At 41.5% G+C, this 13,374-nt stretch overlaps 1 protein-coding gene across 1 annotated transcript in view; it reads right to left on the bottom strand.

The window, feature by feature from the left end:
- The window catches only part of TTC27 (tetratricopeptide repeat domain 27), a 75,225-nt gene that overhangs the window by 45,367 nt on the left and 16,484 nt on the right, over window positions 1-13,374 (bottom strand). Inside the window, exons 5-9 of the mRNA XM_064158742.1 lie at window positions 11,888-11,990; window positions 7,474-7,638; window positions 5,186-5,322; window positions 4,806-4,918; window positions 2,229-2,295 (exon numbers count right to left, since the gene is read on the bottom strand). Of these exons, the coding sequence (XP_064014812.1) occupies window positions 2,229-2,295; window positions 4,806-4,918; window positions 5,186-5,322; window positions 7,474-7,638; window positions 11,888-11,990 (585 nt within the window). The remainder of the gene's footprint in view (window positions 1-2,228; window positions 2,296-4,805; window positions 4,919-5,185; window positions 5,323-7,473; window positions 7,639-11,887; window positions 11,991-13,374) is intronic.

Below are 13,374 nucleotides of genomic sequence, written 5' to 3'. Positions count from 1 at the left end.
GTTTAGAAAGTCTGTTTGCCAAACAAGGCCTATTATGAGTCAAGCACATAATTTACTTGAGTTGACTTCAATCATGCTTTCCCTCTCCTACTACCTGGAACTACTTCTCTCTGCTAAAAAGAAATTGCAAGTCATTTGCATTTGTTTTTGCAGCGTTCAAAGCAACTCACTGGTAATTAAAAATGCCTTACAATTTCTCGAGTGCCTAAGATACCTGGAAATGCCTTCCTCTCTTCAGGAAACAAATTTCAGCAGATATCAGATGAATGCATGACAACCATCTAACCAGCCTGCAGATTTAGGAATCCACATGTAGGCTGAGAAGATGCCTGCTCACACACACACACGCACACAGAGCAGTTTAAATGATGCTAAAGAGATTACTGGAGCAGTACTGATACAAGCCAGCAGTGCCCAGGTGGCCAAGAGAGCCAATGGCATCCTGGCCTGCATCAGGAACAGTGTGGCCAGCAGCACAAGGGAGGTTATTCTGCCCCTGTACTCAACACTGGTCAGGCCACAACTGGAGTGCTGTGTCCAGTTTTGGGCCCCTCAATTCAAGAGAGATGTTGAGGTCCTGGAAGGTGTCCAGAGAAGGGCAACAAAGCTGGTGAGGGGTCTGGAACACAAACCCTATGAGGAAAGGCTGAGGGAGCTGGGGGTGTGCAGCCTGCAGAAGAGGAGGCTTAGGGCTGACCTCATTGCTGTCTACAGCTACCTGAAGGAAGGCTGTAGCCAGGTGAGGGGTGGCCTCTTCTCCCAGACAACCACCAATAGAACAAGGGGACACAGTCTCAAGTTGTGCCAGGGGAAGTCTAGGCTGGATGTTAGGAGGAAGTTGTTGGCAGAGAGTGATTGGCATTGGAATGGGCTGCCCAGGGAGGTGGAGGCACCGTCCCTGGAGGTGTTGAAGCAAAGCCTGGATGAGGCACTTAGTGCCATGGTCTGGTTGAGTGGCTAGGGCTGGGTGCTAGGTTGGACTGGATGATCTTGGAGGTCTCTTCCAACCTGCTTGATTCTCTGATTCTATCACATAGGGATCATCTGACCGTTTCACTAGGTAGTACCAAAGCTTGGTAAATTACAAGTGTTAACATTTGCTGTGCCACTTATTTGCTCAGCTAGCAGAACAAGACAATCACACAAGAACATCCCTACTGCCAGGGAGCAGTGATGAAATTGCTCAGTTCAGTGACTCAGAGCCAAGATGCAGAACTGCTCAGAGATTTCATGAGGAAATTCAGCAGGTGGCTATCCACAATTTTAGGCTTATGCAAACCCCATGAAAGATGCCTTTACTGAAAAGCAATTCCTGTTTACACTTTCTAGGCAATATTTAGGATGGTAGTGTTACAACTCACACATGTTCTTGTTTGTCACCTTTGTCTAAGGTTGAATTGCATCCCTACATCCAGGCAATGTTAAGTAAAAGCTTATTAAAGAAAACCTATTCTGATGTTGAAATTCATTTCTTCCTCTAAGTTTTAGGCTATGAGCTACTTCTTCAGCTCACTGCTGCCCACTGAATTCTGCACTTGTAGAGTGATTCCTGTTTGTTTATTCAAACATGACCTTCTTTTTTGCTACTCAAAGCAGCAAGTGCTAGAGAAGCCTGCACATCTCTTTCAGCTGTGTTTCTCTGGAGATCTATCATGGTAGCAGCTGCTGATCTCACAAGCTTGAAGGAAGCTATAGCTGACTTAAAAGTTCTATAAGAATAAAACCAAATAAACCAATGAAAGCTGCCCACAGCCACAGCAATCAGTGTTTGAGAATCCAGTTCCTCAGCTCTTCCCTGACTCTTTGAGGAATCAGCCACTAGATGGCAGGAAAATGCAGACTCATTTTCTCATCGTTAGGGAGCATTCAGCCAACAGATCTCTCGCATCTCAGCGAGCAATAGCATCTCTCAAGCAACGGCAGATAGAAGATGACAGTAAAGTTGATTATAGTTCTTGCTACTTCTAGTTTTTCTCCCCTGGTGTCAAACCTGAGGAGTGTTTAAATGTTTGAACATTCCTGGCCTGCATCAGGAACAGTGTGGCCAGTAGGACAAAGGAGGTTTTGAGGAGGGCTCAAAAACTGGATTGAACTTCAGCATCACCAATTTCTTGAAATAAGAAAAAAGGTAACGAAATAACTGAGATGTTTGGTTTACAGCTTCATGATTCATGTGATCAACAGGTTACTAATTCATGCTTACTATGAAAGTCAGATAAGTTACTTACTGAAGTAAAAGCCAGAAGTTCCTCTTCAGTTAATTTGTGTATTGGATTGTTTCTTTGGAAGTCTATACTGTAAAAAATAAAAAGGCAAGAAAAGAAAGAAAAAAATTAACCCAGCTGATTTATCTTTAGACTACCACTATACACAACACAGTTTTGAAACCTGAGCAAATCTAAAGGACCTTCTGGAAAAGGCTTCCAATGACAAATGGGAGTAGGTACATAAGGTTTAGACCCAGGAGCAGTGACAGGAAAAAAAGAGACTAATTTGAGGAACCAAGAAATGTTAGTAGTGCCTTTGAAATGCCTTGCTCAGTTTAAGCTTATGGGAAAATCACTTTTAACAAATCCTAAGGAGCTTTAAATGTTTTCTCTGTTTTTACAGAGGTCTGTTCTCAATTCAAATTCTGTGACTAATTCAACACAATCTGCAAAGCAAAAAAACCCCAAACAAACAAGCAAAAACCCACACTAACACTCAGCAAGTGCTAAAAGGTAATCTCAATCAAAGGCCTTCTTTCTAGTCACTCAGGGAATGTGACCACAGGAGCCCATCTCTCATAAACCCTATACATTAACACTAGTTTGTGGTACACAAATGGCTTAGGAGGGACCCAAAAGCTCATCTAGTTCCAACACACCCTACCATGGATAGGAACACCCTTCACTAGAGCAAGTTGCTGAAGGCCCCATCTAACCTGACCTTGAAGACTTTGAGGGATGAGGCATCCAGAACCTTTCTGGGCAGTCTTTTCCAGTGTCTCACCACTCTTGCAGTAAAGAATTTCTTCCTAGTATCTAAGTCAAGCTCACTTTATCTTTACATCTCCACAAAAACATATAGAAACACTATCTGTATGGCAGAGTACCATGCCTCCTTCCTGATAGGATGGATCTCTTCCACATTCCACCACCATTACATGAGGAAAGCAGGGAAGGAAAAAAACCAACAAACCAAAGACAGGAAGAGAAAGCTCTTTAGGAAGAGCACTCCTTCAACAGTTCTAAAGTGACCATTCTCTGAGAACTTCCAACATTCAAATTAAGTAGCCTGGGAAATGAAGCATTCAGGAAATTAAGGGATGAGTTAGAAAAAATTCTACTCTGCCAACACAAATGGCATTTGTTCAAAGGGCTACAGGAGAGGCTGAGAGACAAGGCAAAAGCATAATTACACCCTTTACTAAGCAATCAGAGTGTTAGAGACATGACCACAGCTTCTGAAAAGGATGAGCAAACCAAAAGACAGTTACATTTTGACAAATCTGGAACTTCTTTTTTTTTAGCATATGCATTAATTCAAAGATAAAGAATTAATCCTCTCCTTGTTCAAGACAGATTTGTTGCAGCATTTGGAAGCATAAAGGCACAGTTCTTCCAGATCAAAGCAGTGCTAAAATAGGTCTCTAATTTCCATTTCTGCCACATCCATGTACAATGCTTTAAGACACATAATTACAGAAATACAAGCCTTGAAAGACAAGAGAAGAATGGAATTGTTTTAATGACTTTCCATACTGAATCCAATACAGTTTAAAGTCATATTTTAAACCCAAAACTAAAGTAGAATTGTAGCTTGGTTTTAAGCATTTTTAGTGACTGTGTCAGCTCTTGTCAGAGTGCCTTACAAATGTTTCACTTCTATTTGTTCTGATTTCAAGGACAGGTTAAGCAGTTCACTCCAAAGAGTTTCACTGAATTCACAGTGGAAGTTAGGATCTGTGATCAGGCATCTTTTCATAACCAAACAAAGAGATGTCACTAATCCCCACACCACTCAGCTTTGCAAAGTATTTTCTATTCCTTCTTTAATCTCATCTTAGGCAGTTGAATGAAATAGGTGAGGGAAACAACAGAGAAACAGACATTCTTTAAACAGGTGAAACAGGGCCTTAGAGTAAGATAAACTCTGTGCTAGTTTGAAGCTAGCTAAAATGTTTTGGTGAGGAGCACTAGACTACAGGCTGTGAAAGGAAAACAATGGTGATGTCTACTTCACTCATAGGCTTGCTGAGATGTATAAAACAAGAATCAAAACATAGGTAAGGAACTCACTTCTCCTGCTGGGGAGCTCTGAGCTGCATCTCCCTCTCTAACCTCACCCTCCGTTTCTTTGACTAATCCACTTTGCTTCCTAACCCCCCGGACCAAACCTCCGTTCTTCCTTGGGACTGGGGTAAGGTTGAGAGGGGTAGAGGGAAGGTGAAGGGGTGGTTGGGAGCCCCTCCTGGGGACTCAGGTTTCTGGGAGGGCTGCTGTGTTTCCGTATTACTTTTTACCTTGTATATTTCTGTCTATCACTGTATCTACTGTAAATATCTGCTTGTATATTCTGCTAAGCTGTAAATATAAGCTTCATTCATATTTGCAGAGCCAGCTGAGTCCAGTCTGGGTGATATCCAAAGTGTGGGGGGGTGGGGAACACCCAAACCATCACAATGCATTATGCAAATCTTTTAATGTTTTAGTCACATCAGGCTATGTGATAAGGAAGGAGAAAAAAAGTCACATCAACTCACCATTTCATTACCAGCACCATTCATGCAGTAATCTGTTCTGAGAGACTATGGACTAACTCACCATATTCCAAGGATAACAGCAAGCTCTTCTGCACACAAATCAGGAAGCTGGTACTGATCAGCATCTGCTAATTTTATCTCATTAAGCACTGTGTCATCATTTAAATCATAATTCTGTTGAAGGAGAAAAAAACATTTTTAAATAGATAGAAATAACTGCAGAAAAAATTATGCCTTCAAAAATAAGAAAAATAAAATAGACTTATTTGAAATGTCTTGCAGTCATTTGTTGTCTTACCCCAGGTCCTTCCCCAAAAGCTTTCAGATGCTGTAATCAAGTTTCTGTTAGGAACTAGGTACTTTTCGCTTGCAAACACTCTAGAACAGCACCAGATCATTCCCATTTTAAGAAATTAAAGCATTTTTAACTCAAATACACACCATTGTTAAGTTTTCTAAAGGTGTTGGAGCTGGACTCAGTCCACTATGAGGAATGAGGAGTTCATCTGTTCTTTGGACATCCAAAACAAGCTGTGCAATATATTTTTCCTGAAATCGTGTTCTCTTCCCCAAAGCACCTACAGAAAGTGAACACAAGCTTAGAAAAACGAGAAAGCAAAATAGGGAAAACACACTGAGAAATAACCTAGCATTGGTTTAACTCTGCTTGATCCAATTTGCATTGAACAACAGGTATCCTTACTGCTAGCTATGACAGAGAAAGAAATGCCTGTTACAGACATACAAACACAGCTAAACAGGTCTTTGTAAAGCCACTTTCAGGTAAATCCCCCATGATCCATCATATTGTCTCTTGAATAGTCATAGCCCTGAAGTTTCAGCAGCTCCTCACTTATTGCCTTAGCAATATGCCACAAGAAATTGTTCAATTTGCCTGCTAGAAGTTAATGACAACACGGAGATGACTGAGCAAATTAAAATCCTGTGAGGCATGATTTGAAATATTTCAGATCTTCATTTGAAGACTTAGGTCTATGAAGAGTAATCCCAGACATAAGGTTACCATGACACAGCACATAAGATACCATAAAAGTATCATGGGAGAAAGTAAAACAGTAAACCAATAAATGCTCTCTATTAATAACTATTCAGAATGCTCAACAAGAAACTCCTCTTAGTTCACCATCCCCGGAGGTGTTCAAGCAAAGCCTGAATGAGGCACTTAGTGCCATGGTCTAGTTGACTGGCTCGGGCTGGGTGCTAGGTTGGACTGGCTGATCTTGGAGGTCTCTTCCAACCTGGTTGATTCTATGACTCTATGAAATACCCACCTGGCACTTTATTGTCTTTTAATTTTTATCTTAATTAAATTTCTATAGCTTGGTTATCCCAGGCACTGATGTTTGTAATAGAGTAAAAGAGAGAGAAATAAAAAAGTGGCATATTTTAAACCAATTTCCCTTACAGAGTCATGCTTGCAGTACATGCCACACATAGAACGTGTCAGACATACAGTACATGTTGCACGTAGGAAAAAAGGGTAGGATCAGTTGAATGTATGGAATTCCTTCAAACAAATGTATGGAAATTACTTCTATGTTCTATGCAGATACAACTGAATATAATCATAGGATATTAGGGGTTGGAAGGAACCCAAAGAGATCATCGAGTCCAATCCCCCTGCTGGAGCAGGACAATCCTATCCAACACAGATCACAGAGGAACACATCCAGACAGGCCTTGAAAGGGTCCAGAGAAGGAGACTCCATTAATCCACTAGTAGTCATGCAAAAAACGTTATGCCACAAGATTTTCATACAGACTTCTCAAAGGTAAAGATTTACAACCTTTGAAGAAAGGAGTAAGAAGTTTGGTACAAGTTGTTTGGTTTTGTAGGGTCTTTTGTGAGTCTGTGCATTTCCATTGTTTGGTTGGGGTTTTTTTTGGGTTGTTGCTTTTTCTTAATATCTGAAACTTACTCAGGATATAAGCAGGGGTAGCTGCAGCTTCTATCTAAATATAAAAGAACATTTAATCCTTGTGACACATCTAATAGATAAGGAGGTTACTCCATTTCAGTTCCTTAGTGCTTTTCACTAATAAGTCTCTAAGAAAAGACATACAAGAGCTTTCACATTTCTCCTTGGGTACAACGAAAAGTTCTGTCACAGGAAACATGTGCATTCCATGTCATTTCAATTACCTAGCAGGAGTAGCTAGAGCAAATGTCCCCATACCTATACATGTAATTTTAAATGAAGTTTCATCAATCTGCTCTGCCTTACTCTGAAGAATCATTTCTGAAAAGATAATCATAAAGGTTGTGTTTCATACTTCTGTTCATCAGCAATTTGACATGTCTACCTGTTTCCTGTGACAACGCCAGTCCTGGAAGTGATTTTATCTAAGCAAGTGGCATAAAAGGTGGAAAACTGCATCAAATCATTCTGCAGGCTTTTATTCTCCAGAGAAACAAACAGAATCATTCATTGTGACACCAACAGATACAAGTAGACCTGGAACTCAATATGAAACACATGAAGGAAGGATTGTAGTACAACAACTGCTGAGACACCTGTACTTATTAGGGATTATATTGTACCTAGATGGCATATTGCTCTTCTCTTCTCCATTCATAATTCTCAGAACACAAAGAGGTCCTATCTGATAAAAGTAAAAATCACTTGGCTGTGCAATAAAAGCCCAATAAGCCATAGATTAGTTTGGTCTAACCAACCACCATCATAGATTGCATAAGCAAAACTTACCTGTGAGGTTAATCTGCAGTTTCGTTCTGTCTTTAGCTGTCGTGAAACACTCTTTAGCTTTTTTGTACTCATAGTAATACAAAAATGTATAGGCACACTCAAGATGGAACTGAACTGCTAAGTGCCAGCTTTCACCACACCCGAACAAAGCTTCTGCTTCTGCCACTGTGAATTAACAAAATTAAAGTCCATCAGGATGCAGCCAAGGAGAGTACATTAAAAATGCATTTAAAATACCAGGAGAGAAAGTCTGTCCTGCTCCTAGCAGACCTGTAGTTCTGCACACCTCCACACATTCATACATTGACTGTGGATGTTTAAAAGATAGGCACTCCTGAGGGAGCTGGGGGTGTGCAGCCTGGGGAAGGAGAGGCTCAGGACTGACCTCATTGCTGTCTACAACTCCCTGAAGGGAGGTTGTAGCCAGGTGGGGGTTGGTCTCTTCTGCCAGGCAACCAGCAACAGAACAAGGGGACACAGTCTTAAGCTGTGCCAGGGGAAGTACAGGCTGGATGTTAGGAGGAAGTTGTTGGCAGAGAGAGTGATTGGCATTGGAATGGGCTGCCCAGGGAGGTGGTGGAGTCACCATCCCTGGAGGTGTTCAAGCAAAGCCTGGATGAGGCACTTAGTGCCATGGTCTGGTTGACTGGCTAGGGCTGGGTGCTAGGTTGGACTGGATGATCTTGGAGGTCTCTTCCAACCTGGTTGATTCTATGATCCTATGACTTTAAAGCATTTTTCAGCTGTTTTATCTAGGGATCACTACTAGAACAAGCAAAAAAGCTGAAAAAACAGCTCCAAATACCTCGGACCTGCTAAAGAACACAGGAATTGAGAACAGCTAATATTGAGCTAATATCCTTCCCATTAAGTAGGAGGCTTCAAACAAGAAAGATTTACCAGCGATTGAGCACTGAATGGAGACTTATGAATTTTGAGGAGGATTTTGCTTGTGTGTGGGTCTGTTGTTCAATGTTTTAATAATTACTGTTCTGCTGAGTGATAAAGATCACATTCTCCACCTGAACAGGAGAAAATATCTTTGCAAATAGATCTGAAATCTTTAAGGGACTTGGTATTTTTCCAATCAGCACAGAAGCATCTGTATATTGTTTATGTATTGAAACTCTATCAAAATAGAGTAAATGACAAGAGAATTCTCCTGCATAGTAAAATACAGACCATTAAGTTGAAAACAGTGCATGTGAGCTACTCTTAAATGGAATTGCTTTGGGCTGTATTTATTATGAAAATCCTTTCTGCCAAAATAGAGGTCTTTAAAAGCCCAGAGCATCACAGTACCTAAAAAGCCTGGTATCCAAGACTGATACAGATGCTGTTTTACTTAATGGATGCTTACTTTTTCCAAACAGGTTTAAGACTAATAATATATTAATAATATTATAAATTATTTAAAAATGTTTTTCATTGACTTCTGATTTTAGAGACTGACAGTCAACTCAGCCTGAAAATTTTGTTTAAACATCCTAGACACTTTGTTGTCTACATGTTAACCCTCAAAATCTTTCAACTAACATAGAAACCCCCTAATACTGAACATATTTTTGCACAATTTCAATTAACATAGAAACTTCCTAATTCTGAACATATTTTTGCACAATTTCAATTAACATAGAAACTTCCTAATTCTGAACCTATTTTTGCACAGTTCAGTAAATAAGAAATTGCATGCAAAAATCCTGCTTAGTAACAGCTTCTTTCAAAGTCTGATTTTAGGGACTTCTGTGTCATGGAAGGAAGCCAGCAATTTAAAAATACTACTTGAATGGTTTTCAGCTAAAGTAAGACACAGAATGCAGTAGGTTACAACTTATGAAACCCCACACCACTTAGAATCATAGAATCAACCAAGTTGGAAGAGACCCCCAAGATCAGCCTAGCACCCAGCCCTAGCCAGTCAACTAGTGCCTCATCCAGGCTTTTCCTGAACACCTCCAGGGATGGTGACTCCACCACCTCCCTGGGCAGCCCATTCCAATGCCAATCACTCTCTCTGCCAACAACTTCCTCCTAACATCCAGCCTAGACTTCCCCCAGCACACCTTGAGACTGTGTCCCCTTGTTCTGTTGCTGGTTGCCTGGGAGAAGAGACCAACCCCCACGTGGCTACAGCCTCCCTTCAGGTAGTTGTAGACAGCATACTGGGAAAGTTAGCTGAAAGTTAACTTTGCATTTAAGTATAGAATCACAGAATGGTGTAAGGTTGGAGGGGACCTCAAAGTTCATCCAGTTCCAAACCCCTGCCGTAGGCAGAGACACCTCCCACTAGAACAGGTCGCTCAAGGCTTCATCCAACCTGGCCTTGAACATCTCCAGGGAGGGAGCATCCACAACCTCCCTGGGCAACCTCTTCCAGCGTTTTACCACCCTCACTGTAAAGAGCTTCTTCCTAACATCTATTTAAATCTCCCCTCTGCCAGTTTAAACCCATTACCCCTCGTCCTGTCATTACAAGACCTTGTAAATAGGCCCCAGGGGAGGGCCTATTTACAACATGAATTCTTTGTTAAGAAACAGTCTGAAGTCTTAATGCTTTTGCCCATCTAGCTCTTTAAAAAAGAGCACAATGTGCACAAGAGCATAAAACATCTGCCCAACAGAAGCTTTGTTTTCTGTAGAGAGTGGGGAAAAAACAGATTTGTAAATTATTTGGAACATCTGCTATCTTCACCTGCTTTTCACTCTCTTGAGATTCCTCTATCAGTGCAAGACAACTCTAGAAATTACTCCAACTTTCTCTAATAAAACAACCCCTTCCACTCCAGTCCTCCTAGTGTGCAGTAAGAGCATTATATCAGTGGCTTCTTCAGTGCAGAAGACAACAAAATCCTCTGTTCAGTTTTACTACTGCATTAATATCTTTGTTACACATTTTGAAGCCTTTTAAAACCCACTTCACATTCACATGGAATTTTCATGGCCTGAACCTACATAGTGAAGTTGTTTTGACCTGAACTGTAAGATGTGGTAGGAGAGGAGAGACTTGAAACTTTGGCATATAAGATTGCCACCTCTGTCAAAATAAAACATACTTGACAACTCACCTCTAAATGCACTAGGAAATCTCTCAAATGTAATCATTTGGACATTTCAGGTTTGTGAAATTGAATGAGAATTTTTATCTGACTCCTTAAGGGCAGTTTTCTTTCTTTTTCCCAGCTGTTATCAGTTGCTGTAGTATATATTAAGTTTTTATAAGAGTTCATTCCTCTCCAAAAAAACCCAAGTGTTAAAATTACACTTCACATTCTAACATTCTATGTCATGCTTTTGTAAACATCAACATATAAATGGTTCACTTTTAAGGTAGTTCTATTTTGTCTACATATAATGCAGAGAGATACCAATTCTCAAGACTTTGGTGGCAATAGAGAAAAAAGGAGAAAATAAGTTTGTCCCTATGAAGACAGAGAAGAACAAAATCAAAATTTCCAAATTCAAATTGTTCTTACTGAAAGATTTAGGGGTGCTGGTGGCTGAGAGGGTCAACATGAGCCACCAGAGTACACTTGCAGCCCAGAATGCCAACCGTATCCTGGGCTGCATCAAGAGAAATGCGGACAGTGGGTCAAGAGAGATGATTCTCCCCCTCTCCATCACTCTCTTAAGCCCTCATCTGGAGTACTGCATCCACTTCTGGAGCCACTATTACAAGAAAGATATGGATGTGCTGGAACATGTCCAGAGAAGGGCCAGAGGGCTGGTGCACCGCTCCTATGAGGATGGGCTGAGACAGTTGGGACTGTTCAGTTTGGAGATGAAAAGACCCTGAGGAGGCCTTATTGCGGCCTTCCAATATCTGAAAGGGGCCTACAAGAAAGCTGTTGAGTGACTTTTAAGGATGTCAGGTAGTGATAGGACTAGGAGGAATGGATGCAAACTAGAGGAGAGTACATTTAGATTAGACATTAGGAAGAAGTTCTTCACCATGAGAGTGGCAAGACACTGGAACAAGTTGCCCAAAGCGGTGGTGGAAGCCCCATCCCTGGAAGTTTTTAAAGCCAGGCTGGATGCGATTCTGGGCAACCTGATCTAGTGGTTAAGTGTCCCTGCCCATGGCAGGAGGGTTGGAACTAGATGATCCTTGAGGTCCCTTCCAACCCTGGCAATTCTATGACACATGGAATAAATACTATACATAATAGCTTCAAGTGAGCTTATAGTAAGTTAATAATAAGTATAGGGTAGGAAAGCCTTTGTCTAAAATTGCACAGAGAAACTAAAAGGGAGCATGTGCCATACAAGTTTCTGTCAGTTTAACTCAATTCTGTTCCCTTTCTGCTCTCCCTAGTTACATAAGCATGCTGGGAGAGCTATGCCTACAAATTCCTCTCCTCTGTGATGTCTTACAACTGACACTATAGGCCAATAAAACAAGTAATGAGAAACATACTTTGTTTTATACAGGTCTGGGCAAGAGTAAATAGCTCAGGTGATCTTTCCTCTAACAACTGCTGGTGAATATTGACACATCTCAGAGTCCACCAAGATAACGTCTGAAAGAAAAAACAGATACTTCGAGTTAATAACAAGCACAGAGCCCTTCTCTTAAAACAAGGCTTTAAAATACAGATTCTGTAATCTATTTGATTCTAATTCCTAAAAAGTAGGAAACCATCCAAAATAGCTGTTTTATATAAAAAGTGAGCACAAAGATTAATATATTCAAGCAACTCCAGAGAGCTCTAAGCATTTGATGTTTCCTCTGTTAGTTTCTCTAGCTGCTCTTTGAATCCTGCAAAACTTTAGGACCATAATCTGGTAAGGAACTCATGATTTTAGTACACAGCCATGAGCTCTCACTCTTCAGTCATCTTCCCAGTCTGAAGAGCTACTTTTTGCATGGAAGCCATTCAGTATTTCAGATCATTGAGTATTGCCCTTCTATGCATTTTTTTCCTCTTCTGTTTAACTTTTTCTTATTGTGGAGGCAGAGAGGAGATGGAGAGAAATGAAAGAGAACCATAACTGCTCATGAGAACACTTCACAATCACAATTGGAACTATTAATGTTTGCATGTGGAATTTCCAAAGGACAAGCACCTTTGTGAACTAAAGGAGCATTCTACAGCATAGAATCAACCAGGTTGGAAGAGACCTCCAAGATCATTCCTGTCCAACCTAGCACCCAGCCCTAGTCAGTCAACTAGACCATGGCACCAAGTGCCTCATCCAGTCTGTTCTTGAACACCTTCAGGGATGGTGACTCTACCACCTCCCTGGGCAGCCCATTCCAATGCCAATCACTCTCTCTGCCAACAACTTCCTCCTAACATCCAGCCTAGACTTCCCCCAGCACAACTTGAGACTGTGTCCCCTTGTTCTATTGCTGGTTGCCTGGGAGAAGAGACCAACCCCACCTGGCTACAACCTCCCTTCAAGTAGTTGTAGATAGCAATGAGGTCACCTCTGAGTCTCCTCTTCTGCAGGCTGCACACCCCCAGCTCCCTCAGCCTCTCCTCACAGGGCTGTGTTCCAGGCCCCTCACCAGCTTTGCTGCCCTTCTCTGGACACCTTCCAGCACCTCAGCATCTCTCTTGAATTGAGGGGCCCAGAACTGGACACAGTACTCAGTGCTGAGCACAGAGGAAGAATAACCTGCCTTGTCCTACTGGCCACACTGTTCCTGATGCAGGCCAGGATGCCATTGGCTCTCTTGGCCACCTGGGCACACTGCTGGCTCATCTTCAGCTACTATCTACCAGTATCCCCAGGTCCCTTCTCCCTGGCTGCTCTCAGCCACTCTGACCCCAGCCTGGGGTTGTTGTGGCCAATGTGTAGAATCCTGCATTTGGCCTTGTTAAATCTCATCCCATTGGCCTCTGCAGAGCTGAGTCACAGCTCAAGAAATACCTGATTTTAGAAAGCTATACACAGAAA

This window comes from Pogoniulus pusillus, chromosome 18, assembly GCF_015220805.1.
Source record: "Pogoniulus pusillus isolate bPogPus1 chromosome 18, bPogPus1.pri, whole genome shotgun sequence".
In the NCBI taxonomy this organism is placed as follows: Eukaryota; Metazoa; Chordata; class Aves; order Piciformes; family Lybiidae; genus Pogoniulus; species Pogoniulus pusillus.
Note: the sequence above shows the minus strand (reverse complement) of the source record. Positions and strands in the feature narration are given on the sequence as shown.